Below are 25714 nucleotides of genomic sequence, written 5' to 3' on the forward strand. Positions count from 1 at the left end.
ATGTTTATTATTGATTAATGTCAATCCCTAATATCTTTGCTTTTTCTCTTTATGTTGACTAGGTCATCTCATGCTATCAATCTAAACACTCGTTTTTATTTATTTCTAGCAGAAGTTCTAAAACAAATCATCTAAAGTGAGGTACATTTTATCTAAATTTTAAAAATCAGTTCTAGCCTTTAACTTCATTCAAGAAAAAAGTTTGCCCAATTAACTTTTACTCGCTAAAGGAAAAAAAAAACTCAGGTAAAGATACTCTTAAATTTAGATCAACTGGACTGATAAAGCACTTCACAATTCCCCGGTTCATCTACATTTACTGCAGCAACACAGGGAGTTGGTTATCAGAAATAAAAAAAGTAAGTAACACATGATCCCCAACCTCAAGAAAAAGGTTAGCTTTAAAAATTCTATTCTGTCTCATGCATATCACAGTAGTAACTATTTCATTCATGGCAATTTTTACAAAGGTCTTACCATACCTATTCTTTAATGTAAAGAAGCTTGACTTTTTTAACCACACACAATCAATTTATAAATCAGCTTTCACAACCTCCGGACGTTTCACTTATAATCTCATCTGTATCAATAAATTCTACCTAAAGTTTCATCCAGATCAGAAGAATGCACTTTTATGCTTCTAACTGCCAGCATGCAAACAACAGATAGCTACTATAGACTTTAATAGGTAAAAAGAAGTGATGATATCCAATTTGGCTACTACCATATATATAGGGAAGTAAGTTTCTCTAAAAGAGTTTTGCTGACATTAATCTGCTTAAGCAACCATTTTTAACCTGCAATCACAGCTGAAAGTAAGAACAAATGATAAACAACATAGCCAACCACTTTGCCTCCTCTATTTTACACAAATCAAAATGTGACAACTGCTTAACCTTTAGAACTTCATTTATTTTCTGTTCTTGATTCAAAAGGCAAAGAGTGCATGAGTGGCTTTGACAATCATAAATGAAAAAACATACTGATGATCTCACAACTTAAACCTACTAAAAGTTTCCATAAGCTGAAAGAACTACAACAGGAAACAATAAGGATAAATTTCACAATGTTAACCAAACGAAACCAACACAAAAGGGTTCATACTGTATGATTCCTATTATGTAAAGTATAAAATGGGCAAAGCTAATCCATTCTGCTACAAGTCAGGATAGTTCTTCTACTTGGGAGTCCAGTGACTGGAAAGAGGCATGAGGAGGACTTCTGAGGTGCAGGCTAATATAACTTCTTGATTCGGGTGTGAATTACAGGGTGTGGTCAGAGTCTGAAAACTCACTGAAGCATATGTCTATAGTATGCATTTTTCTGCGTGTATGTTACAATGCAATGAAAGTCTTTTAAAAACTTTTCATAAACTTCTAATTATAATACAAACTTCAAGTGGACCCTTCCCTTGTGGTGCAAAGATCCTACTAGTTTAGAGGACTTGCTGGAGTCCCAATTCTGTGATCTTTAATATATCAGTTAAAATCTCTGAGCCTATCTTTCCATCTACAACACTACGGGATCAGTATGAGAATTAAGTTCATTTATTCAACAAGAATTTACTGTTGTTGTATCTACCACTGCCTTCTAAGTAAAGGGATTAAAATTTCTGATGCATAGGGGCACTTGTACCCCAACGTTTACAGCAGCACTCTCAACAATAGCCAAATTATGGAAAGAGCCTAAATGTCCATCAACTGACGAATGGATAAAGAAATTGTGGTTTATATACACAATGGAGTACTATGTGGCAATGAGAACAAAATATGGCCCTTTGTAGCAACGTGGACGGAACTGGAGAGTGATATGCTAAGTGAAATAAGCCATACAGAGAAAGACAGATACCATATGTTTTCACTGTTATGTGGATCCTGAGAAACTTAACAGGAACCCATGGGGGAGGGGAAGGAAAAAAAAAAGAGAGGTTAGAGTGGGAGAGAGCCAAAGCATAAGAGACTCTTAAAAAATGAGAACAGGGGCGCCTGGGTGGCGCAGTCGGTTAAGCGTCCGACTTCAGCCAGGTCACGATCTCGCGGTCCGTGAGTTCGAGCCCCGCGTCGGGCTCTGGGCTAATGGCTCAGAGCCTGGAGCCTGTTTCCGATTCTGTGTCTCCCTCTCTCTCTGCCCCTCCCCCGTTCATGCTCTGTCTCTCTCTGTCCCAAAAATAAATAAACGTTGAAAAAAAAAAAAATAAGAACAAACTGAGGGCTGATGGGGGGTGGAAGGGAGGGGAGGGTGGGTGATGGGTACTGAAGAGGGCATCTTTTGGAATGAGCACTGGGTGTTGTATGGAAACAAACTTGACAATAAATTTCATATATTTAAAAAAAATTAATAAAATAAAATAAAATAAAATAAAATAAAATAAAATAAAATAAAATAAAATAAAAATAAAATAAAATTAGTGTACAAAAGACATCCTTGGGTTCATACTGTCTATATCTTATTTGGTGGAAATAGACAAAAAGAATAAATAAAATACATAGCATCTCATATGGTAATACGTGCTACAGAGAATTAGGAAAGAAAAATTGGGCAGTAACTGTAACCAAGGTCACTTACTCAAGTGACATTTAAATGACATTTAAGCTGAGAGAAGACATTTGCAAATGACATATCAGATAAACGGTTAGTATCCAAAATCTATAAAGAACTTATCAAACTCAACACCCAAAAAACAAATAATCCAGTGAAGAAATGGGCAAAAGACATGAATAGACACTTCTCCAAAGAAGACATCCAGATGACCAACCAACACATGAAAAAATGCTCAACATCAGTCATCATCAGGGAAATACAAATCAACACCACAATGAGATACCACCTTACACCTGTCAGAATAGCTAACATTAACAACTCAGGCGACAACAGATGTTGGGGAGGATGCGGAGAAAGAGGATCTCTTTTGCATTGTTGGTGGGAGTACAAGCTGGTGCAGCCACTCTGGAAAACAGTATGGAGGTTCCTCAAAAAACTAAAAACAGAACTACCGCAGGACCCAGCAATAGCACTACTAGGCATTTATCCAAGGGATACAGGTGTGCTGTTTTGAAAGGACACATGCACCCCAATGTTTATAGCAGCACTATCAACAATAGCCAAAGTATGGAAAGAGCCCAAATGTCTATCGATGGACGAATGGATAAAGACGTGGTGTATATATATACATACATATATATATATATACACATACACATACACACACACACACACATATACATACAATGGAGTATCACTCGGCAATCAAAAAGAATGAAATCTTGCCATTTGCAACTATGTGGATGGAACTGGAGGGTATTATGCTAAGCGAAATTAGAAAAAGACAAATATATGATTTCAATCACATGAGGACTTTAAGACAGAACAGATAAACACAAGGGAAGGGAAGGAAAAATAATATAAAAACAGGGAGGGTGACAAAACAGAAAAGACTCTTAAATATGGAGAACAAACAGAGGGTTCCTGGAGGGGCTGCGGGAAGGGGGGTGGGCTAAATGGGTAAGGGGCACTAAGGAGTCTACTCCTGAAATCACTGTTGCACTATACGCTAACTTGGATGTAAATTTAAAAAATAAAGTAAAATAAAATAAATTAAAAAACAAAACAAAAATAAATGACATTTAAGCAAAGAACTCAAGTGTGTGAAGCAATACCTGGGGGAAGTGTATTCTAGGAAGAGAGATTACGTAATGTATTGCACCTGAAAATGCACAAATGTCAGAATTAGGGTTTTAAAGAAAATAAATCACATTAGAAGATAGAGCCATGAAAAACTGCCTCGAATCCATACACTGAGACTGAGGGGGAGGATGAAGGCCTTCGGGGCGGGGGGGGGGGGGGGATCCTTTCCTCCTCCTCCGTGGCTGGCTGTTGTATCCCACAAGGGGGCACGGCGGCCAAGGGGGCAGGGTCATAGGCACGCGGGAGTCGCAACGCGCGGTCCGCGACCCACCTGGCACTGGAGCGCATACCGGAGGTCGGCTTTTTCCCGCCAGGTGCTGAGAGCCGCCGGTGCAGACCGCGCCGAAGTCCGCAAAGGCCTCACCGTCACGATACACTACTTCGGCGAAAGCCCTAGTACCACCAGAAAGGAACTTCGAGCTTCCTCACCCACGTCCTCCGGCTTCCTCACCCACGTCCTCCGGCCGCCGCACTCCACCACTTCCGGCGGTGCACCACCCAAATGCCTCCTGTCGGCAACTTCCGCCCTTCTATCTAAACGTCAAAACCCCAGGTTCGGAACTGATGTGTCGCGCTTTCTCCGCACTCGGTCGTTTTAGAACTCTTTCCCGTCGGGGTGCGTGGAGTGAACTCGCGGGTCTGTGAGACCCGAAAATTGAGAGCTTCCTTGCGCCCCGGCACCTGCACCCGGCGGCTCTGCGGCTGTCACCATGGTGAGGGGGGTAGTTTTGGGAGCTCGGGTCGTAGGGCTACAGAGCTGGTGGAGGGCGAGGGCCCTGGGGCGGGGGCCCTGGGGTGAGGGGTGGTAGGCGGAAGGGAGGTACTGCTGAAGGGAAGGGTGGGCTCGGTTGAGTGAAAAAAAACTTGTTTGGGGGACACAGATTCTGTTAAATTGCCGGCTTCGCCACGTGTTGTGTGTCGTCAGTGCCAGAGCCTAGCGATATCCCTCTGCCGCCTCGTTTTATTGCTGAGGAAACGGAGCCAGGCATACAGCACAGATCTGTCACATCTGCCCTCTTTCTACTGAATCTTTAGTGTTTCTCTGCAAAGTGGTATTCCCACGGACCTTCCTGGTGGTTGCCGCAACGTTTATGTGATAGCGGTTGAAAACACCGCACCTGATACGTAGTACCTGGTTGACTGTCACTCGGCATTATTCTCTGTGCTGGAGTTGACTGCGTCATTGTTTTATTTTTGCAGTCTTAAAATACAAATGGACTGTGGCCACATGTTTAAAATAAAAGTGGCCATGTAAAATAAAACTGGCCCTTAAAAAGCAAAAGGGGATCCGAGGCGTTGCTGGTGACAGCAAAAGAGTACAACCACTTTTGAAAGCAGTTTGGCATATGACCACACAAGAGGCTTACGGGCGCGTGTTAATTCGCTAAAAACTGGGAACAACCCAAATACCCATCAGCTGGTCAGTATATCCGTACCTGGGACTCAAGGCAGTAACAAGGATTGAGGTACTGATGAATGTAACAACGTGGGGGATCTCAAAAGCCTTAAGTGAAAAGCTACACGCAAAAGGCTACAAATTGTTAATATGTAAGTTTCTATGCTCTGCAAAAGGCAAAACTAGAGTAATATACTACATACAGATTGGAGGTGGAAAAAAGGATTGCTTTCAAAGATATACAAGGAAGTTTTCTGAGGTAATCGACTCTCTTACTCCCTCTGATTGTGGTGGTTACAAAACTGTTATAGTTTCTTAAAACTTAAAACTGTACACCTGCACCTTAAAAGGGCACATTTCATTATATGTAAATTGTATGTAAATAAAACTGACTTACTAATTTTTTAAATAAAAAGGATAATGATGACGATATTGAAAAACCAGATTACTGATGTTAAGAAAAAAAAAAAAAAGAGATCCTGGAATCAGGTCATCCTTTTTGTGGGCCAGTGGATTTTGGAAGTTCCTTTCAATGAACAGAAACTTTCACTGAGATTATTACAGATGTGAATCCTGATGCCTGATATCATCCAGGATCAAACATTTTTTAACTCACTTGACTAGGCTTAATAGCACAAGAGTTACTTAACCAAGTGAACATTTGGATGACATAAGGCCTTCTATACTTCATATGGTGCTCAGAAAGTTTTTTAACATAATTCTGTCATTTTTAAAATCAATGTTTCTTGCATTGTTACAGCCACAAAACGAATATATTGAGTTACACCGGAAGCGCTATGGCTATCGTTTGGATTACCATGAGAAAAAGAGAAAGAAGGAAGGTCGAGAGGCTCATGAACGTTCAAAGAAGGCAAAAAAGATGATTGGTCTGAAAGCTAAGCTCTACCATAAACAGCGCCATGCTGAGAAAATACAAATGAAAAAGACGTAAGTGATCATTTCTTTGTTGTAACAAGTTAATGTCTTTTTAGTAATAGGTTTTAAAACGGATAATCTTGAATCTTTTTCTTTCTTGATAGTATCAAGATGCATGAAAAGAGAAACACCAAGCAAAAGAATGATGAAAAGACTCCACAAGGAGCAGTACCTGCGTATCTGCTGGACAGGGAGGGACAGTCCCGAGCTAAAGTACTTTCCAATATGATTAAACAAAAACGAAAAGAGAAAGCAGTAAGTAATGAAAACTGAAGCATTTATTTCTTTTTTGTTCAGGAGAGAATTACTTAAATTTAATCTTAGTTTTCTTCCTTCAGTTTAATTGGATACATGAAATCCAGCTACTATTCCCATTATTCAGGTATCAAAGTCTTTGTAAATTTCATTTTGTATTATTTAATAAAATATTTACTTTCTCATCACCAGAACACGTTAGTGTTTAACAGCTTTTTAAAAATGTATTAGAATACCACACATCTTTAGTGTAAAAAAGTACTTAAAAAGTTAGCAGTGCATCTCAAATTCAGAGTTTTAACAACTTCCTACATTTGACACCTCCTAGTGTTGAGCTCTTGCAGAGAAAGATACGACTGCTGGTTTTTTGCTGCCCTACTGTGCTAAAATTTGTTCAGAAGTAGAATAGTGAAAAACCCTCTAATTGATTTGACTTAAATAAAAATTCAGAATTTTTAACATTACTAAATTGCGCTTGTGTCAAATTAGGTTAAATTCTGCTAAAAACAGGAAAAGATATAGGTACTGTTTTTAAACACCTGTGGATAAATTGACAGAAATCTAGGTAGCAACAGAATATGTGGTATCTATAAAGAATTTTCAGTCTCCAAATTTGATTTTAAAAACCACACTGTTGGGACGCCTGGGTGGTGCAGTCGGTTAAGCGTCCTACTTCAGCCAGGTCATGATCTTGCGGTCCGTGAGTTCGAGCCCCGCGTCAGGCTCTGGGCTGATGGCTCGGAGCCTGGAGCCTGTTTCTGATTCTGTGTCTCCCTCTCTCTCTGCCCCTCCCCCGTTCATGCTCTGTCTCTCTCTGTCCCAAAAAAAAAAAAAAAGTTGAAAAAAAAAATTTTTTTTAAATAAAAAAAACCACACTGTTTTTTTGGTGTGTAAGAATCTGCATTTAGAATGGTATAACCTGGGGCGCCTGGGTGGCACAGTCGGTTAAGCGTCCAACTTCAGCCAGGTCACGATCTCGCGGTCCGTGAGTTCGAGCCCCGCATCGGGCTCTGGGCTGATGGCTCAGAGCCTGGAGCCTGCTTCCGATTCTGTGTCTCCCTCTCTCTCTGACCCTCCCCCGTTCATGCTCTGTCTCTCTCTGTCTCAAAAATAAATAAAACGTTAAAAAAAAAAAATTTTTTAGAATGGTATAACTTGAGCACCAAAACCTCTACTTTAGTAGAGGTTATCTACTTAACCGCTCCTCATTTTACAAATAAAAAGACTGAAGTCCAGGAGGTTGTAAATCATTCTTCATGCTCACAGATCTATGAAATGGTAGAACTGCTTCTAGAACCTATGTGTTAGTAATAAGTCAAAAAAAATTTTTAGTATTTTTTTAAAAGTTATTAAATACTTAATTTTCCAGTGTTTATTTATTTTGAGAGAGAGCAGGGGAGGGGCAGAGACAGAGAATCCCAAGCAGCCTCCTCGCTGTCAGCGCAGAACCTGACGTGGAGCTGGATCTCATAAACTGTGAGATCGTGACCTAAGCCAAAACCAAGAGTTGGACATTTAATTGACTGAGCCACCCAGATACCCCAAAGTCAGATTCTTTATACTACCTTTCACTTTTTTCAAATAATTTGCATTCTAGGGAGGTTCAAAGTATGTGGTGATGATTTTGTCTTACTAGTAATAAAATCTAACAGTTCACTTGAGGTAAAAACAGATATATTAAGAGGTGGAAACAGTCTTCTAATTTTACATATGAACTATTTGGTAGTCAGCACATATAGTTTCAAGAAGTCACTGACTTATTACAGGTGGCATTTTTCATCCATAACAAGCCATTAAGATTTTTAGCTTAAGCAAACCATTTTATTTAATGTGTTCATAATATGCAACTTCATTAATTCCAATTAATTTGGGGCTTGTGAGGAGACAGTACAGACCTCTAGAAACAGTTGAGCCAAAATCTTGTGGGTTTAGGAAAAAAATTTGATTTTTCATTCTCATTGCCGTTTACTAACAAATTTAAATGATGGTCTGTTTTTAGGGAAAATGGGAAGTCCCTTTGCCCAAAGTTCGTGCCCAGGGAGAAACAGAAGTATTAAAAGTTATTCGAACAGGAAAGAGAAAGAAGAAAGCATGGAAGAGGATGGTTACAAAAGTCTGCTTTGTTGGAGATGGCTTTACTCGAAAACCACCTAAATATGAAAGATTCATTAGGCCAATGGTAAGTCCCTTGCCAGAGTGGGATGGATTAAATATTGGTTGCTGTGTTAAATTGGGTAAAGTAGAATTTCCTGAAATTCCTGAAATTGATATGAAAAGAGATTGAAAGACATTTTTTAGGCTGTTTTTGTTATTTTAAGTTATTGACAGGGATGGCTTAGGAATTTTCCTGTACTGTCAAGAATCTTGTCTTCATAAGAAACAAGAGATGAAAAGTAGTTTTCATTACAGTGTCAGTGGATCCTGATTTTTAAATAGATGGCATATTAGAACCTTCATTTTCCACATGAAGTCATTTTACTCACTCAGCAAGTAATCTATATACCTGACACTTGTTGTATTTGAGAACAGTTCAAAAACTTCAGTAGGGACAGTTTTTTTCAAGAAGCAAATCCTATTTATTAGGGCAATTAATGCTTTTGAAAACAGTATGTAATCATTGGAAAAAGAGCTTAATTTAAGAGTGGGACTTTAATTTCCTTTGACACCAATGGTCAAAACCAGTCTGGTCCCCTTTCCCAAGATGTAATTGAACATATGGTTGACCCTTGAACAACTTGGGTTAGGGATGCCCACCACCTGCACAGCTGAAAATCCACATCCAACTTTTGACTCCTCAAAAACTAAACTAATAGACTGTTGCTGGAAGCCTTACTGATGGCATCAACTGTCGATTAACACATATTTTGTATGTTAATACACATATGTGAATACACATATACTGTATTCTTAAAGCTAAAGAAAAAGGGGCACCAGAAAAAAAGGGGCACTTGGGTGGTTGAGTCAATTATGCATCTGACTCTTGATCACAGCTCAGGTCTTGATCTCAGGGTTGAGTTCAAGCCCCACATTGGACTCTGCGCTAGGCATGAAGGCTACTTAAAGAAAAAAAAAAAAAAAAGTTAATATCATTAAGGAAAAATAAATATCAAAAAAAAGTCTTCATGTAAGTGGACTTGTGCAGTTCAAACCTGTTTTTGTGGGTCAGCTGTGTATTTTTGCAAAATCCCTTTAAACAGACTGAATTACTCTCCCCACTGGATATCTAACCTGCTTAGAAAAACAATCAGAGGAAGGTTGGCAGTGTTCCCGTTTCTCAACCTGAATAATTTTTAACGGATTAAAATGTTGTCAAACAGTCTGTTTCTGTAAATTTCTGTCGAAACACAGCTGTGCCCTTTCATTTACATAATGTGTATGGCTGTGTTTTCCTGCAGACTTTTGAGTAGTTGCAGGAGAGACCATATGGCCTGCAAAACCTAAAATGTTCACTATCCCTTTACAGAAAACCTTGACCCGTCCCTGGATTGTATCATGGATGCCTCTTATTTTGATTTCATATTCATAATCTCTTAAATATAGTTTGGTAACTTTATCAGTTCTGTAGGGAGAGAATATACTGGTCATGTTGTTCTAGGCTTTCTGTAGCTTGACAGATAAGTCTCTTATTGTGCATTAGTCAAAGGGCATTCCCAACTGTGTAAGTTTATTACAAGCTTCATTAAAGAGTCCATTACTAAGTACTTGATGTACCCTTACCCCATACGTGGAAAAATCAAATTTAAGAGACTGCAGAGTGTTGTGGCTTCTGAAGTGCTACACCCCAAGAGGCCATATCTAGGTGACTGAGTGACTGTGGTCTCTGTAAAAGATGTCTGGGCTTTCTCCAGTCTTTGACCAGTATTACCATCAATGAAAAGCTGACAGTCCACCCCACCTTTTTCATCATGTAAGATAGCTAAGGTATATAGAGACATACCATTTAACCTGGGGAACAAGTCATTTCACATGTCAATCCTTATGTTATAAAAAAAACAAAACAAAACAAAACAGGAGTTGTAAGGTTATAATGCTTAAATGAGCTATTTGTACACTTCAGCACAGTGCCTGGCATATAGCAAGTTCTCAGTAAATGTACGTAACTACAGAGGAAAACCTGAGTATGATGCTAGGTAAAGCTCCATGGTAACAACTCCAGGAGTATGTGTTTGGAGTTTTTCCCCCATGTATTTATCAGGTTTGTAGTCGGTAGAATTTATAAATATTTAATTTGATGCCTTAAGATTTGACATTGGTCAATCCATGAGGATTTTTGTTGGGGAAGACCATTGGAAAGGCAGATGATTGCTCATCGTTAACATTTTAGACTCATAACGTTTTTGTGTTTGACTTATTAGGGCTTACGTTTCAAAAAGGCCCATGTAACACATCCTGAATTGAAAGCCACCTTTTGCCTGCCAATACTTGGTGTAAAAAAGAATCCCTCATCCCCACTATATACGTCTTTGGGTGTTATTACCAAAGGTACTGTCATTGAAGTGAACGTGAGTGAGTTGGGCCTTGTGACACAAGGAGGCAAGGTTATTTGGGGTAAGTAAAGTTTGGAATATGGGGCTGCTGCTATTATAACCCTAAAATTGAAATTTTTAAGTTGGTAGGAAGTATGTAAGCAAATTTTAATGCAGAATTGCTGGATAAGTAAAAATGTAAATCAGACGTAAACTTACGAAAAATACTTCTGTAGACACAAGAGTTATGAATGTGATTCTTTTTAGTTTGGATTATTGATATCAGTTTATAAAGTGTACTAGATTTTTAGATTTAGGGCTGTTTTAAGAGAAACTATGAAAGAAGCAGATGGAAAGTTACAATTATAAGTAACATATTGGAAGGAATTAGAATTCCCCCAGGAATGGGGGAAGGGAGACCTACATCAAACACATAGCCACACTATTTCAATAATAATTAAAAAACAGAAAGACCCCATGCCTCGTTTTCTTGGTTTTCTGCTTTTAGTGTCCAGGTAAGCTTTAATGTTCTTCACAATTGAAGAGTACACTCTGACTTCTTGATTGAGTCTTTATATGAGTCATTAACTCCTACTTCATATTGGCAGACATAAGTTTTAAAATAGGTTGCTAGATTAACTTGAAACTTAATGAAAACTTACTGCATTTTCTAGTAAGAAAAGTGTGTGGAAAAGCAACAATGCTCAGGTAAATCCACAAGGGCTTGTTAATACAACGTACTAACAGAATGGAGCTGACCACTGTTTGTAAAAGTGTAACAATAGTATGTAAAAATTGCCTCCAGAACTTGTTTGATTTTGAGCGATTTTGTAAAATCTCATTGATCCTACTATCGTTTATTTTTTTCTTTCTTGAAAGTGTCCATTAGAAATATTTTGGGCAAAGTTAATTTTTATTAGCTAAATCTCTCCTTTTTCCCGCGTTGTTTTCTTCAGGAAAATATGCCCAGGTTACCAACAATCCTGAAAACGATGGATGCATAAATGCAGTCTTGCTGGTTTGACAGCACTTTCAGACAAGTAACTCTTGACAATTACTGAAGACTACTCACCAGTTAAGAAGACACCGTTTCTGTGGTGGTTCTCCAAATACTGCCCAACAGCCTTACATATCTGCAGCCTTCAAGAGAACTATTTATTCTATTGTAAGAAACATTAAAATAGGCTTATTTACAAATTGGTCTTTATTTTTTAGTCTGTTGAGCATTTAGGCGTTCATAAATCTGAATAATGTTTTAAAAAGCAATTATAGGGGAGCTGGGGAGCTTACTCAGAACTCTGTGCTGACAGTGCAGAGCCTGCTTGGGATCCTATGTCTTTTCTCTCTCCGCCCCTCTCCCTCTCTCTCTCTCAAAATAAAGATTTAAAAATACATTTAAAAAAGATTTTAAAAAGCAATTGTAGAAGTATCTTGGTCTGTATCTGCATTAAGAAGTGGATACTCAGCAATGCAGATTTTTTGTTACTGGAAAAATTAGTATAGTTGAAAACACCTTTTATCATAAAGGTTCGTGCACACTTAAAACTAGAGCCTATGCTAGGAAACTGTCATTTCTGAGACCTTACCTGAAGTCTTTTTTCTTCATTAATCCTAAGAAAGGTAGGGTTAACCCCTGGTAACCTTTGTTTATAAGGTATTTAAAGTACAGGAGAGAAGGCACACTACAGTAAACAGAGTTCAGAAAAATCTTTTCACCTCTAGTTTTGTATTTTACACATTTTTTCTTCCTCTCAGTCATGTATACTTCCATCTACTAGGAACTGTATTTTCTACTCAAAATATATGGAAAAAAATACACTAAAATGTTTATACTTTCATATATTTAACAGGGTTAAAAATGTAAGTAATTCCAGGTAAAAGTTTTAAAAACACTGCACTGATGCTCTTTATGAGCAATTTGTTTGCAGTTAACGTGAATAATATAAAAAAGATCACGTTTCAGGTTTTGTAACTTAGTCAAAGTGCTCTTGTGATGTGAATGTTGGTATCTCTGAGCTTTTAAGGTGTAATATCACATTAATCTATAATCACGTTAATGGTTTTAAATTGTTTATTTTTAAAGTCTGTCTTGAAAGTACAACCAATGTGATTAATTGTGCCTTTAACAAAATTATTTCATGTCTAAACAAATTCAATTATCAAAACACAGGCCAGGAAACGATCACAAAACATACTACTATTAAAACTTAAAAAACAAAACAAAAAAAACTACCAAGAAAACAAACATGAGTACCTCAGTTAAGACTTGCTCTTCTAAATAACGTAACATCTTTTCTAAATACTGTAAACATAGAAGTTTTAGAACACATACACACTTAGGAAAAGAAAGCCTATTTCCTTGGGAATGACTATCCAGTATGATACAATTACTTTAGGATGACAGAAGCTGAACTTTTCTTAACAATTAAGATTTTAACGACTGATGTTTGCCACTAATAGAAATGGGGAATGTGTGAATGACTATGTTTTGGAAGGTGGGGGGAAAAAAAGGTTAAAGGTAAGCACAATACTACAAAACTAAGGTCCACTTATCTTTTAGAACCCAAAATAAGCAAATTAACTATCATGTACAAAGAAAGCTTGATATTAAATATACCAACAGAAGCCTAACATTTGTAACTAATAACACTCATGAAAGACTGGCTAACACCCTAACATCAGATTAGCCACTAGTGGACATACAAGGCAGAAATTTCTAAAATGCTATTACACAGATGGGTAATGTTAGTATAAATTCTTTATTTACATTAAGATCTGTATCAGTTTGCTGGTGTGACCAAACCTTAGAAGGTAATCCCTAACGGTAAAGCAGTACTTAATAGCAGGTATTCAGATACTACGTCAAGACTCAGTTTGATGTAATCATAAACCTTCAAGATAATTTTCTGAAGTCACTGAAACAATTTTAGGTAGCGTTCTGGTGGTCAGCTAAAAGCGAACCATTGATCACCAGTAATTGTTACCTTGCCATGTTCATTCTGCAGTGAATGGAAACACCGTGAATATAGACATTTTAAGTAGAAGACTGACATTCTGTCATGCTATTTGATTTTATAAAAAATCATAATAGATCCTCTCACCTTTAAAAGTTGTAGAGGAGCTTTATAATAAATTCTTAAATATATTTCTGTGATGTCTAGCAACTGGAGAATTTAAACTTGAAAGCAGAACTAAAATTTTGCTAATATATATGTTTTATATTACATAAGGAAATATATATGTATTTACACAAACTGAAGTGAAATCTTTTCCAGAAATAAAACTTCTAAACAGAAAAAAGCAGTCCACAAAGGACTATAGAATGTGACTAGACACTCAACAACTAGACTGGCTGGCTGAAATCAGATTTCAGTCCTAATTCTGAAGTTTTTCCAATGCCTTGGCAAAAACTAGGTATCTGATTCGTTTTATTCAGATTCCTTATTGAGGACAAATTTTGTTATCAATTCTATACTCACTGAGTACAGAACTCATTTACTGGACACGAACATGTTACTAACCATGACAGTAAGGTTTTTCTACGTGACCTCACTTTCTCTACTATCTACAAACTCCAAAATAACATTCTCTGTCAGAGATAATATGTATCAAAAGTTTTCTGGTATGCTAAGCAAAAAGTTCTGCAATTGCTGAAAATGCTCTTACTGTTTAAGAATAAACCAAACAAGTTTAACAAGGTGAGTGTATACTGTTAGTCCCCACTTATACACGAATAACTGATTATTTTGTGAACTCAGCAACTATATATTCACCTATCAAGAGTTGTCAGCTCAAATTTCTTAAACTATACCCAAGAATAATGAATAGTCCAAGTAAAAAAGTAAAATATCTAAGTGTTAGGTTTTTAAATCTATTGTAGGAAATTAAAAATGGAAAGGTTAAGAATTTACTAAATCTTCCTATCTTTATTTCCCTAATTGTGGTAGTAAAGTTTCTCACAAAATCTATAAAACGGCATCAACATGATAGATACACTAGTACTAGTACCAGTCATACTTATTTTTTCGACTAATCAGCATTTGTTCAGAAAACAAATGGCCAAAGTGCTTTAATTTTTCATCTGGAGTAAAGTCATCTGGCTTGCCTCTGACCAGTAACAAAGGAAAATGTAGGGGATACGAGCATTCAAAATTTACTGTCATTTTACCTGCTTAAACATTTAACTCAGCTTTTTAGATCTAAAATATCAGTATCTCAAAATAAAATTTAATGACCTCACCTGACCATAGACTAGGATAAAGCATTCAACATCGATCCTTAGCACCTCAGATAACGGCAGAAAGACTTAACGTTTTGTTTTTTTCCATGTAAAGACCAATTCTGTTTTAAAAACAATCTAAATGGTCTCAAAGCATTCTCCACAAGAAGCGCAAATCTGAGCACACCTAATACTTAATGAGATTTTTTTTTTTATTTTCCTAGGCAAAAGCCTTTAGCTACAGTAACAATGTATATATACAGGCTAGCTGGTAACCTGTCAAGAACAAATTAAGAGTGAGCAAGACCAGAGCAACACCCAAAGCCTCCAATTTGATATACGCTCTTAACTGTAGCTCCCTAGGCAGACTTATTCTTGTCATCCGGATCGAAGGTGATGGGGGCATGGTCCAAATCTACCCAGGTGTGGATGCCAAGGATATAAGCTGGCAGACAGGCAGGCAGACCTTTTGGTAGGAATCACTCTCTTGAGTTACGGAAGTGGACAAAAGCTGGGGAGAATATACAACTCTAGAGTAAAGGCAGTGGCAGAATCAAGGAGAAGCCTTAGAAAGGGTTCTCACACTTCTCAAGTATACATGTTAATTGGATGAGGACAAAAGTATAGTCCCCAGCTTCAAATGAAACGTATATAATCATGAGTGCCGACATGCCGAAGTCAAGTCCCTAGCAGTATTGTTAGTATAAGATGTTGTAAAGATGGAACTGGAAACAGATTTTGTACCTTTCCTCAGACACAAGTCAAAGGAGGAAACAGCATCTACACAGCTACGAATCAGGAGGCCAAAATACCACCTTCATAAACCCTTCACCATAAACTTCTGTATTTGTGCTGTCATTTAGTTGAAGTATATTTTCACGTACTGACATTTTTGTTTTGACATGCCTACATTTTAAAAAATGATTGGTTTTGATTTTTTAAGATAAAACTTCTGGAACCTTCACCAAGTTTACTATTAAAATCCATAGTATAAAAGATTTCTGTGATCCTTACAAGTAATGGAAAGCCTACTACTTTCAGTTTAATTTATATTTTCTGAAATACTAACGGTCAGGTGTCCCAATTGTTAAAGAAAATATAGTATGATCTGGTTTCCCCAAATCGAAACATGGTTAATAAAAATAAAAAATTGTACTTACACCAAACAGCCTGAAAAATTAAAAAGAATGGTGAATCCTAGGTCCTAAGGGGGAGGGAAAACTGGCATCATAAATAAGTTCAAAGTAAAATTTTAGAATTTTTGCCCTGTGCCCCATGCCATTTATTACCATATTTTAAAAACAACAATTATGTTACAAAGAAGAGGGTTCTAGCATCTGCATTTCTTCTTGACTCATGTCAGCTTCGCTTTCTTCTTAGCAGGTCCTTTATGCCCTTTGGCCTTCCTTCTTAAATTCCGCCTGTCGACCACAGGCACCTCCACTTCTATCTCCTCTGAGCTGCTATCCACAGTTTTCTCTGCTGACTGTGTAAACTGATCCAGTTGCTCCGAAGATGCTTCAGACTGTTCCTCTGACTGGTTCTTCTGTCCCGCGTTCTGTGCAAATGGCACATCTTCAAGTTCAACCTCTATCAAAGAACTCTGGGGAAGAGCTGTAGATGTTTCTTGGGGCTCAGGTACCCCCTCCTCACCTTGGTCTTCCAATGAAGAAGTAGTATTGGGCGATAAATTTTCAGAGATGGACTCCTCAGAAAATTCAGCTATCACAGAGTTTGGAAAACCACTGTCAGATCGTTCTTCATTTGGGACAGTACCAACATTGTCTGAACTCCCAAAATGGGCTTTCTTTCTGGAAACTAGTGGTAGTTTCTCTTCAGTGTGCCCTTTTTCATCAGATGGGCCTTCGTCTAGCAACATTTCTGAGTCAGTTATATGTGAGGTCTAAAAATAAAACACCTGGTGAACAAACCTTTGCAGTACAGTTCTTACATAAATTATTCTCAGACACTAATATTCAGTGACAATGAACTGCATTTTTAAAGAATTCAGTACTCAGTCACTTTCATTAATCAGGTGTGCATACTCTGAACACAAGTCAATTTTTTCAAAACTGATGTGATCATTTGACTCCTCCTTTAAAGACATAATAAAAGTACTTCGGACATTTTAACCTTCCTATGAAGTTTCTTTAAAACCATCAATGAACTAAAACTTCTTGGTGTCTTGCTCTTACTTGAGCCACAAGCAAGAGTCCTCTGGAGTGTGACACTGGGCCATCCCACTAAGTTTGAGTATGACTTCACTAGATGAAAGGGAAGGGCAGTGGAAATTTTATTCATTTATTTAGTGAAACACTAATAAAATAATGCCATACAATAGTTGTTCAGCCTTAAATTGGAATATTCAAAAGTTAAAATGAAACTCCTTTTAAAATATTCCATCAGGTTTTCCCCACTCATCGAATCTCTCTCCCCAATTAAAACGTGTTAAAATGGTCATAGACTATGGTCATAGACTATGTAAGCAACAGGTATTTGAGTATTTGTTAAACTATGTTTTATCCGTTTTTCTAAGCATTTCTCTAAATCTACAAAACAAAACTCATTTCAGGGCACCTGGGTGCCTCAGTTGGTTAAGTGTCCGACTCTTGATTTCGGCTCCGGTCATGATCTCACGGTTCAGTTCCTGAGAATGAGCCCCATGTCGGGATTGCTGTGGCAGCACAGAGCCCGCTTGGGATTCTTTCTCCCTCTCCCTCTGCCCCTACTCTGCTCATTCTCTCTCTCTCAAAATAAATATACTTAAAGTAAGTAAAATATAAAATAAAAAAACTCATTTTGTTAACGTAAGTCACATATGTATGAATAAGGTTACAAAGATTAGAATTTATGGAACGTTATGGATTGCATTATTTTAAAATACCTAATGTAGTGTGATAATATATAATTAATTTTCCTGAAGGACTATATATATATTAAGTGGAGGAAAATATATCCACTGCAATGCCCCTTCCACGTCACCAACACTGGAACAGGTGGACTGTAAGAAATTATCTCCTTCTTACCTTATCCTGTGCAACAGTCTCAGGAGGTTTTGAAGATTCTGCCACCACTGGAGCAAGAGTTGCAGAGTCTTCACTGGAATTAAAAGACTGCAATTTTGTTTCTTCATCTAAAACTTCACTAGCGGAGTCCTCCTCTTCAGTTGTAAGTGAGGCCTTCAGAGTATCATCCATTATCTCACCATTCAGAGGCTCTAATTCAGATTCCTACATGAATGGGGGAAAAAAGTAAGTCAGGATACAATTTTAAGGTAACTTATTATTTGTCATGCAAGGAGAGTCCGTTCCCAGTCTCCACCTGTCATGCACCAGGACTCAACATAAAGTTTTACCACATTATAGGACATGAGTTAAGGAATTAGTCTGAGGAAAAGACAAACTTCTCAGGCAGGGTCGGTAAAAGAAGACACAAGTAACCCAAACTCCCCCTGTCTCATGGAGACAGCAGACAGACCAGGATGCTCTGCAGACACAGCACAGGTCTGAGATGCAGTGAAGAAACCCTGTTCCCTTCTTGTTCTTCCTTTTTAGAGGGCCAGCCTGACGGGCACCTTTTCAGTAAAAAGGCACCAGAGACTAGAGCTGATGCCAGCTCTTTACACAACACTTGGTCAGCACTTGACATCTTTGGGGCCTGTGGGAAGTTACGGTTTACCCTACCAAGGGGAGAAAGCACTGCCATCTTGGAGGAAGCTCAGTTTGGACACAGCTTCTTGCTGGAAGAAAATAGCCCTCGATCTGAGTTCATTTTCCAGTCAACTTTCCAGTCAACTCTGGCTCACTTTTTGAACAATCCTGCTCCTTACATCACATTAAATACGGAAATATCAGTGAGCTGATGACACAAGCCCTCCAATTATGAAATTCTTCCAATGTTTATCAACACAAAATAGTTCTATGTAATGTTTAGTAGTTCTAATGAATCTTAGTGAGATTCTAATAGAGGGCATTTGATTACCATTTTAAAACCTAGAAAACTGATGCACTCAAATGTTCAGAAATAGATCCGTCTGAATTATGTAGGATCCCTACAATCATACGGATACTGAAATCAGGACTTAGAAAAATTTATCTGCCCAGACAATATATGGAAAATAGACTGCACACAGAAGGTATTTACAATAAAGTTCATAAAATGATCAACTAAGATAGGAAAAAATGTTGAAAGAAAAAAATGAGAAAAACATAGCAAACACTTAAAAAAAACAGAATGTTGGTAACTAAAAGTGAGAAGCAGCAGAAGAGAGAAATCTGTCCCTCAAGTTTTCGGTTTGGGAACAGAATGGAAGATTAAAAAAAAAAAAATTACAGGAAAAAAGGCCCAATATAGAAATAATAAGAAAGGATAAAGATTATGTTGAATTTAAGAAGATAAAAGACATCTGTCTACATAAAAATATTCAGGAGACAAGCAATATTGAAGCATTACAGTCTGAATATTCAAAGTCTAGAGTTACTAGTCATCCCCACAGAGATGAGAGTTCAACCACTGGATTGGATGCATTTTCAAAGGAGAGAACATGAACCAAAGAGCAGAAAGTCAAGAACTGAATCATCCAGGATGTCCACAAATAAAGGGGAAAAAAGGAAGCAGAATAGCTAAGTAATAAAGCAAAACAAAACTTCAGAGATAGGAAAAACCTAGAAACCAAAATACAGTAGTGTTATAAGGCCTACATTACACGGGACTAGGGAATATTGAAGAAGTCACAGTAATCGATCTAGGTACGGAAAGTCACTAAGCGTCACTGGTGACCTACACGACTATGTGCTCAGTGTGTTGCTGGACAAATGAAACTGGTTACATGAAGTACGTACAGTATAATCTTAAGGATATTTTTTTTTTTAAGAGAAAGAGAGAGAGAGCAATCACGAGTGGGGGGAGGGGCAGAGAGCGAGAGAGAGAGAGAATCCCAAGCAAGCTCCATGCTCAGCACAGAGCCCAACATGGAGCTTGATTCCACCATCCTGGGATTATATGACCTGAGCTGAAATCGAGAGTTGGAAGCTCAACCAAGTGAGCCACCCAGGCGCCCCTAATCGTAAGTTTTTAAAAGAGAACAAGACCACAAATATATATTCTCATAAACGTCTGGAAGTGCACAAATCCCCTTTTTAAACACACACTTTACTGTCCAAATGTCCTACAACACAAGAAGAAAATGTCATTTAAAAACACAGTTTCACTGGGGCGCCTGGGTGGCTCAGTTGGTTAAGCAACCGATTTTAGTTCAGGTCATGATCTTACAGTTCGTGGGTTCAAGCCCCGCACTGGGCTTTGCATTGTGCTCCAAGCCCCGCACAGAGCCTGCTTGGTATTCACTATCTCCTCCTCTCTATCCCTCCCCCAATCAATCTCTCTCAAATAAACTTTTTTTTTTAATAAAAAATAAAAATATAGTTTCATGAAATAGAGGAGGCAGGAGCTAAAGTGGAGTAACTTAAGAAAATAAAATTGGTGGGGCGCCTGGGTGGCTAAGTTGATTGAGTGTCCAACTTCGGCTCAGGTCATGATCTCAAGGCTGGTAAGCTGGAGCCCCGCATCGGGCTCTGTGCTGACAAGCTCAGAGCCTGGAGCCTGCTTCAGATTCTGTGTCTCCCTCTCTCTCTGCCTCTCCCTGCTCACACTATATTTCTCTCAAAAATAAGTATTTTTAAATTAAAATAAAACAAAAATGGTAATGCAGTTTCACTTATTTAGGTGCTGGCTAGACTTGGCAAACAGGTAAAAGATTTGTAAAGAAACTTAAGCATGTATGAAAGAAGAAATAAGGAATCTCTAGAGAATCAAAGGTTGAAAATACTGAAGAAAAAGAAAAGGGGGTGCCTGGGTGTCTCAAGTGGGTTAAGTGTCCGACTTTTGGTTTTGGCTCAGATCATGATCTCATGGTTTTGGGGGTTTGGGTCTCACGTCAGGCTCTGTGCAGACAGCAGGGAGTCTGCTTGGGATTCTGTCTCCCTCTCTCTCTGTTCCTACCCTACTCGCACAGTCTCTGTCTCTCTCAAAATAAATAAAACTTAAAAAAAAAAAGAAAAGAAAGAAAAAAACAAGAACAGGAAGAAAGGGAAGAATCAAAAAGATAAGGATAAATATTTGAGGAACTATAGAAATCAGGCCAGATAAAGTTTTCTCATGTTTAAAAAAATGAAGTTATTTATCCAGGAATATGTAATAAATTATAGTCAAAATATATAAATATATACACACACACATACATATATATGTGTGTGTATATATTTATATACATATATAATGTACATATATAATGTATATAAATATATACACATACATATACATATATATATACATATATACACATATATATACATATGTATCTATCTATAATTTTTGGCTTTGATGATGAATCTTATCCTTCTAGCCAAAATACAGGTACAATTGAGGGCTGTGGACCTTAAGGCATTGTAACTGGTTCTACAAGGTAGACCTTATAGTCCTATGATGTGTATCACTTCTTAAATATGTTTAATTTCTCAAATTTTGTATTTTAAAAATACTGAGGCATCTTATTACCTAAACATCCTCTATTTTATCTTTGTTGCAAGTCAAACTTTTAAAAATTCACTTTGAAATATAATATGATATTTGCAACTTTATCCTCTTCCCAACTCTAGTACTGGACCTTGTTTAGTACAGGTAGATGCTTTTTAGCATTAAATACAATTTCTACTACCACTCTAAAATGTATCATCATATTTTTCTAACGATATATGATTAAGAAAGTTAAAATTTAGTTTACTTTCATTCACTTTATTTGATAAGCAGGATCTCATACCTTTTCACCATCTTGCTTTTCCAGACGTGCCTGGGTTTCTGGTGCAGGCCGAGCATCCTTATCACTACTTTCGTCCTCAAATTCAATCACACTTTGTTCGGGTTCTTCTTCCAGGAATTCTTCTGAGCTCTCTGATGTACGTACAGTAGACTCCAATCTAGAAAAGAAAAAACATTCTTGTTTTATTAAGGATGAATATAAACTTTCAGGAGTCTGTTTATCAAGTAACACTTTAAAGAATCAACTAAGTGTGGTTCAGTCAACAACTTCCGGTCCAAAGGCAGTCTCCTCTTCTTACAAACTCAGCTTCTTTCCTACCTTGTTCTCCGGTTTGAGTGGTAACGTCACCATCTCCTCAAGCATGTAAGCTAAATCCTTCTCTTACTCTCTACCCATTTATGAAAAACAAAATTTGGCCCAGGAAGAAGTAGTTGTAAGGGAAACGAGCTCGCGGCTCTCCAGCTTCTGAGGCTTCAGGTCTGTAGGAGAGAGGAGGCAGCTAGTGAGTAGTATCCACTGCAGCTGGTCCTCGGCGACTCTCCTGTCGACCTCCACACGTCGCACCTGCCACCGCTGTTGGTTGGAGCATTTGACATGGTGCAGCCAAGAAATGGTTATGGAGAAGCCCAGTCTGCTGCTCATACGGTCAGAGTTTGTGAGGCAGTATTATACTTTGCAGCATAAAGCTCCAGAATATTTACGCAGGTTTTACGGAAGGAATTCTTCCTATGTTCATGCTGGAGTACATGCTAGCAGAAACCCCAGGAGGCTGCTTATGGCCAAAATGATATACAACACAAAGTATTATCTCTGAACTTCAGCGAGTATCACACTAAAATTCATCACGTGGATGCTCATGCAACCTTGAGATCGAGTAGCCGTCCAGGTCACGGGTTGGCTATCTAACAGAGGACAGCCAGAGAGGAAGTTTATACAGACCTTGGATCCGGCTCCTGAAGGATCTGTTCCAAGTAAGTTTATGTTCACAATGATGTGTTTCGTTATACAGATGAACTATTTGGTGATTCTGAATCAGAACTCAATGAAGGATCAGGAGATGAGGTAAAAAGAGAAACAAGAAGAAAGGCAACCATCCCCAGAACCTGTGCAAGAAAATGCTGATGGCGGTTACTATGAAGCTCAGCCCGTGGCTAATGGCAGAGAGGAGCCTTTGGAAGAGTCCTCTCATGAACTTGAGCCAGAATCTCAAACAAAGACTGAAGAACTAAAGCCACAAGTGCAAGAGAAGAACTTAGAAGAATTAGAGGAGAAGTCTACTTCTCCTCCTCCTTGCTGAACCTGTGTCTCTGCCACAGGAACCATCAAAGCCACGGGTTGAAGCTAAACCAGAAGTTCAGTCTCAGCCACGTTGCGTGCATGAACAACGACCCTAGAGGTACAACCCTGGTCTCCCTCCTAGAGGACCAAGACCAGGCAGAAGAGATGCTGAACAGAGTGAATCTGACAACTGTAGAATAATTTGCTATCCACGCAGTCATCAAATTTTTGTTGATAACCTCCCACATGATATTGATGAAAATGAACTTAAAGTTCTTCATGAGTTTTGTAAACGCTGTGGAACTGCGCATCAATACCAAGGGTTTTGGGAGAAAGCTTCCAAACTTTGTGGGTTTTGATGACTCTGAACCAGTTCAGAGAATCGTAATTGCAAAACCAATTATGTTTTGAGGGGAAGTACGTTTAAATGTGGAAGAGAGGGGCGCCTGGGTGGCGCAGTCGGTTAAGCGTCCGACTTCAGCCAGGTCACGATCTCGCGGTCCCTGAGTTCGAGCCCCGCGTCAGGCTCTGGGCTGATGGCTCAGAGCCTGGAGGCTGTTTCTGATTCTGTGTCTCCCTCTCTCTCTCTGCCCCTCCCCTGTTCATGCTCTGTCTCTCTCTGTCCCAAAAATAAATAAAGGTTGAAAAAAAAAAATTTTTTTTTAAATAAATAAATAAATAAATGTGGAAGAGAAAAAAAAACAAGAGCTGCAAGAGAGCAAGAAACCAGAGGTGGCGGTTACAATCGCAGGGATATTAGGTGCAATGATCGAGGTCCTGGTGGTCCACATGGAATCGTGGGTGGTGGAATGATGCATGACCAAGTTGGAAGAGGACCTCCTCCAAGAGGTGGCATGGCACAGAAACTAGGCTCTGGAGGAAGAACCGGGCAAATGGAAAGCTGCTTCACAGGACAACGTCACGGAAGCTCCCGTTGCCAGTCCTAGCAGTGGTACGTTATGCATCATGTTTGCATTCTTGTTAATTTTTCTTTTTCTTTGGCTTTGGAATGTGACGGCCTTTTTGATCACTTTTTGATGTGAAAAGCATCCTCTATCAGTTAAATTGAGGTGGACATTATTTCCCCAATTCCATAATAGGATTCACACTGTTAATTTATAAATCTAGACTTGGAGAATTAAGGACTGAGAAATGACCGTGTCTTAAACTATCTACAACAAAATGAACTTAACAGGACATGCCCAACTGAATTCAGGTCCTCTGAGTCAAAAAAAAAAACCCTCTGCTGCACATTTTAAGTGTTACTGTTTCTGCCTATTAATGTTGGAAACACAAACAATGCAATTTGTGCAACTGGAGAATCTTGTCTTTTTTCTTGGCTCCCCCCCAAAATACAACTGAACAGAAACTTGTTACGCACTCATCAAAAGGCACTGATGCTTCATTAACACGGACATCTGCAACAGGAGGCAACAGGGGGAAAAAAATCTTTCCTCTCTCTTTCCAGGAGAGAATAGTCTGTGAAGTGATGAGGGCATTTTATCTGCTTGCTGTGACCAGCGTGTGTACACATAAACCTTAGCAAGACTACAAGCACATTCCAGAAGGAATATAGTTATGAACCAAATAACAAAAAGAAGAACTTTAAATGCTATCGTCTTGAACACCAGACCAGATTCAGTAGCTCCATATCTAACATTTTTCCACCTACCCCTTTTCAGTACAGGGATGGCTGGCTGCCCAACACATTACTCGTCCCCTTTCTCCTCTCTTTAAACTGTGTACAGTAAAAATGGTCTTTACTGTGTTTTTGTTCTCTGGTAATGTAATAAGCATGATGGTGCCTTCTATTAATACATCAGTCTTGCTGGTAATTCTGTACAGAATAGTGTATTAACTGCTGCGCTGCAAAGCCAAACAGCTGCAAAATGTTGAAAAATCACTGAGGTATATAAAAACTGCAGTATCTTCAAAATCAGTAAAATTGACTAGCACGTTAAAAAAAAAAAAGAAAAGCAAAATTCCACAATAATTCTGGGATGTTCAATTTAAAATGCACGGCTATGTTCCCTTCTAAAAAAAGTATTACATCAAAATACTGCTAAGAAAACTGTAATTAATCTAACCTCTTACCTTTTCACAAATTACTAGCCTCAAATATTTAGTTATATATGCCTTGGACATAAATTTTTCACAAAAATAAACGATTTACATAATTACTCAACTTTTCCAATTTAAAATTATTTACATAATGAGATCAGCAGAGGTACAGAATTTTCTACTCGAGTAAAATAATTTCACAGATGAAAAGGCAAAATTATGAATGGTTAACTCAGAAACAGCAGGTAGAACTAGTAAGACAAAAATCTAGTTTTACTAAAAATTTGAAATCTTGCTTTCTTTATGATTCCAAGGAAGATAAAGGATAAAGTTTTAACCCGAGGGTTCTGTTGATTCAGCTGGCTATTAAGTTCCTAGAGGGGTTGACTGAACTTAACCACTTATGGTTATCGCTAACTTGCGTTACATCCAATAACCCAGTAAAATAAATCAGTTATAAAATAAAACTTAAGGTTTTTAAAAAACTAAACCTCAGCATTACTAAAAACTACAGCTACTGGGGCACCTGGTGGCTCAGCTGGTTAAGCTTCCTACTCTTGATCTCATCATCTTGAGTTCAAACCTCATGTTGGGCTCCACAC

The 25714-nt window shown here is 38.2% G+C and overlaps 3 protein-coding genes and 1 pseudogene across 14 annotated transcripts in view; 2 read left to right on the forward strand and 2 right to left on the reverse strand.

Annotated features, from left to right (window-relative positions):
* GFM2 (GTP dependent ribosome recycling factor mitochondrial 2) overlaps window positions 1–4150 on the reverse strand; it is a 74950-nt gene extending 70800 nt beyond the window's left edge. For 2 of the 4 annotated variants that reach the window (XM_047877087.1, XM_047877078.1), the window contains exon 1: window positions 3956–4150. The gene's annotated coding sequence lies outside the window, so the exon portion shown is untranslated. The remainder of the gene's footprint in view (window positions 1–3955) is intronic. The other 2 variants (XM_047877073.1, XM_047877097.1) reach the window with 2 other exon arrangements.
* Window positions 4151–4263: 113 nt separating this feature from the next.
* On the forward strand, window positions 4264–11934 carry NSA2 (NSA2 ribosome biogenesis factor). The gene is made up of 6 exons (XM_047877200.1): window positions 4264–4397; window positions 5841–6028; window positions 6121–6271; window positions 8271–8450; window positions 10627–10819; window positions 11694–11934. Exons 1-6 carry the CDS (start codon window positions 4395–4397, stop codon window positions 11759–11761), a joined length of 783 nt encoding a protein of 260 aa, XP_047733156.1. The 5' UTR covers window positions 4264–4394; the 3' UTR covers window positions 11762–11934.
* Window positions 11935–12811: 877 nt separating this feature from the next.
* The window catches only part of FAM169A (family with sequence similarity 169 member A), a 96964-nt gene continuing 84061 nt past the window's right edge, over window positions 12812–25714 (reverse strand). For all 9 annotated transcript variants that reach the window (XM_047877143.1, XM_047877117.1, XM_047877124.1 and 6 more), the window contains 3 exons: window positions 21774–21930; window positions 17983–18186; window positions 12812–16859 (listed from right to left, as the gene is read on the reverse strand). In XM_047877143.1, the coding sequence (XP_047733099.1) occupies window positions 16311–16859; window positions 17983–18186; window positions 21774–21930 (910 nt within the window). In that variant the 3' untranslated portion in view covers window positions 12812–16310. The remainder of the gene's footprint in view (window positions 16860–17982; window positions 18187–21773; window positions 21931–25714) is intronic.
* Window positions 22384–24089, forward strand: LOC125172157 (ras GTPase-activating protein-binding protein 2-like; annotated as a pseudogene).

Source organism: Prionailurus viverrinus, chromosome A1 (genome assembly GCF_022837055.1).
Source record: "Prionailurus viverrinus isolate Anna chromosome A1, UM_Priviv_1.0, whole genome shotgun sequence".
Lineage (NCBI taxonomy): Eukaryota > Metazoa > Chordata > Mammalia > Carnivora > Felidae > Prionailurus > Prionailurus viverrinus.

Bases quoted from the DNA above. Each gene is read 5' to 3' on its own strand.
- NSA2 (XM_047877200.1), top strand. The intron at 6,029-6,120 runs GTAAGTGATCAT...CTTTCTTGATAG, and splicing joins AAAATACAAATGAAAAAGAC to TATCAAGATGCATGAAAAGA. The intron at 6,272-8,270 runs GTAAGTAATGAA...GTCTGTTTTTAG, and splicing joins AAAAACGAAAAGAGAAAGCA to GGAAAATGGGAAGTCCCTTT.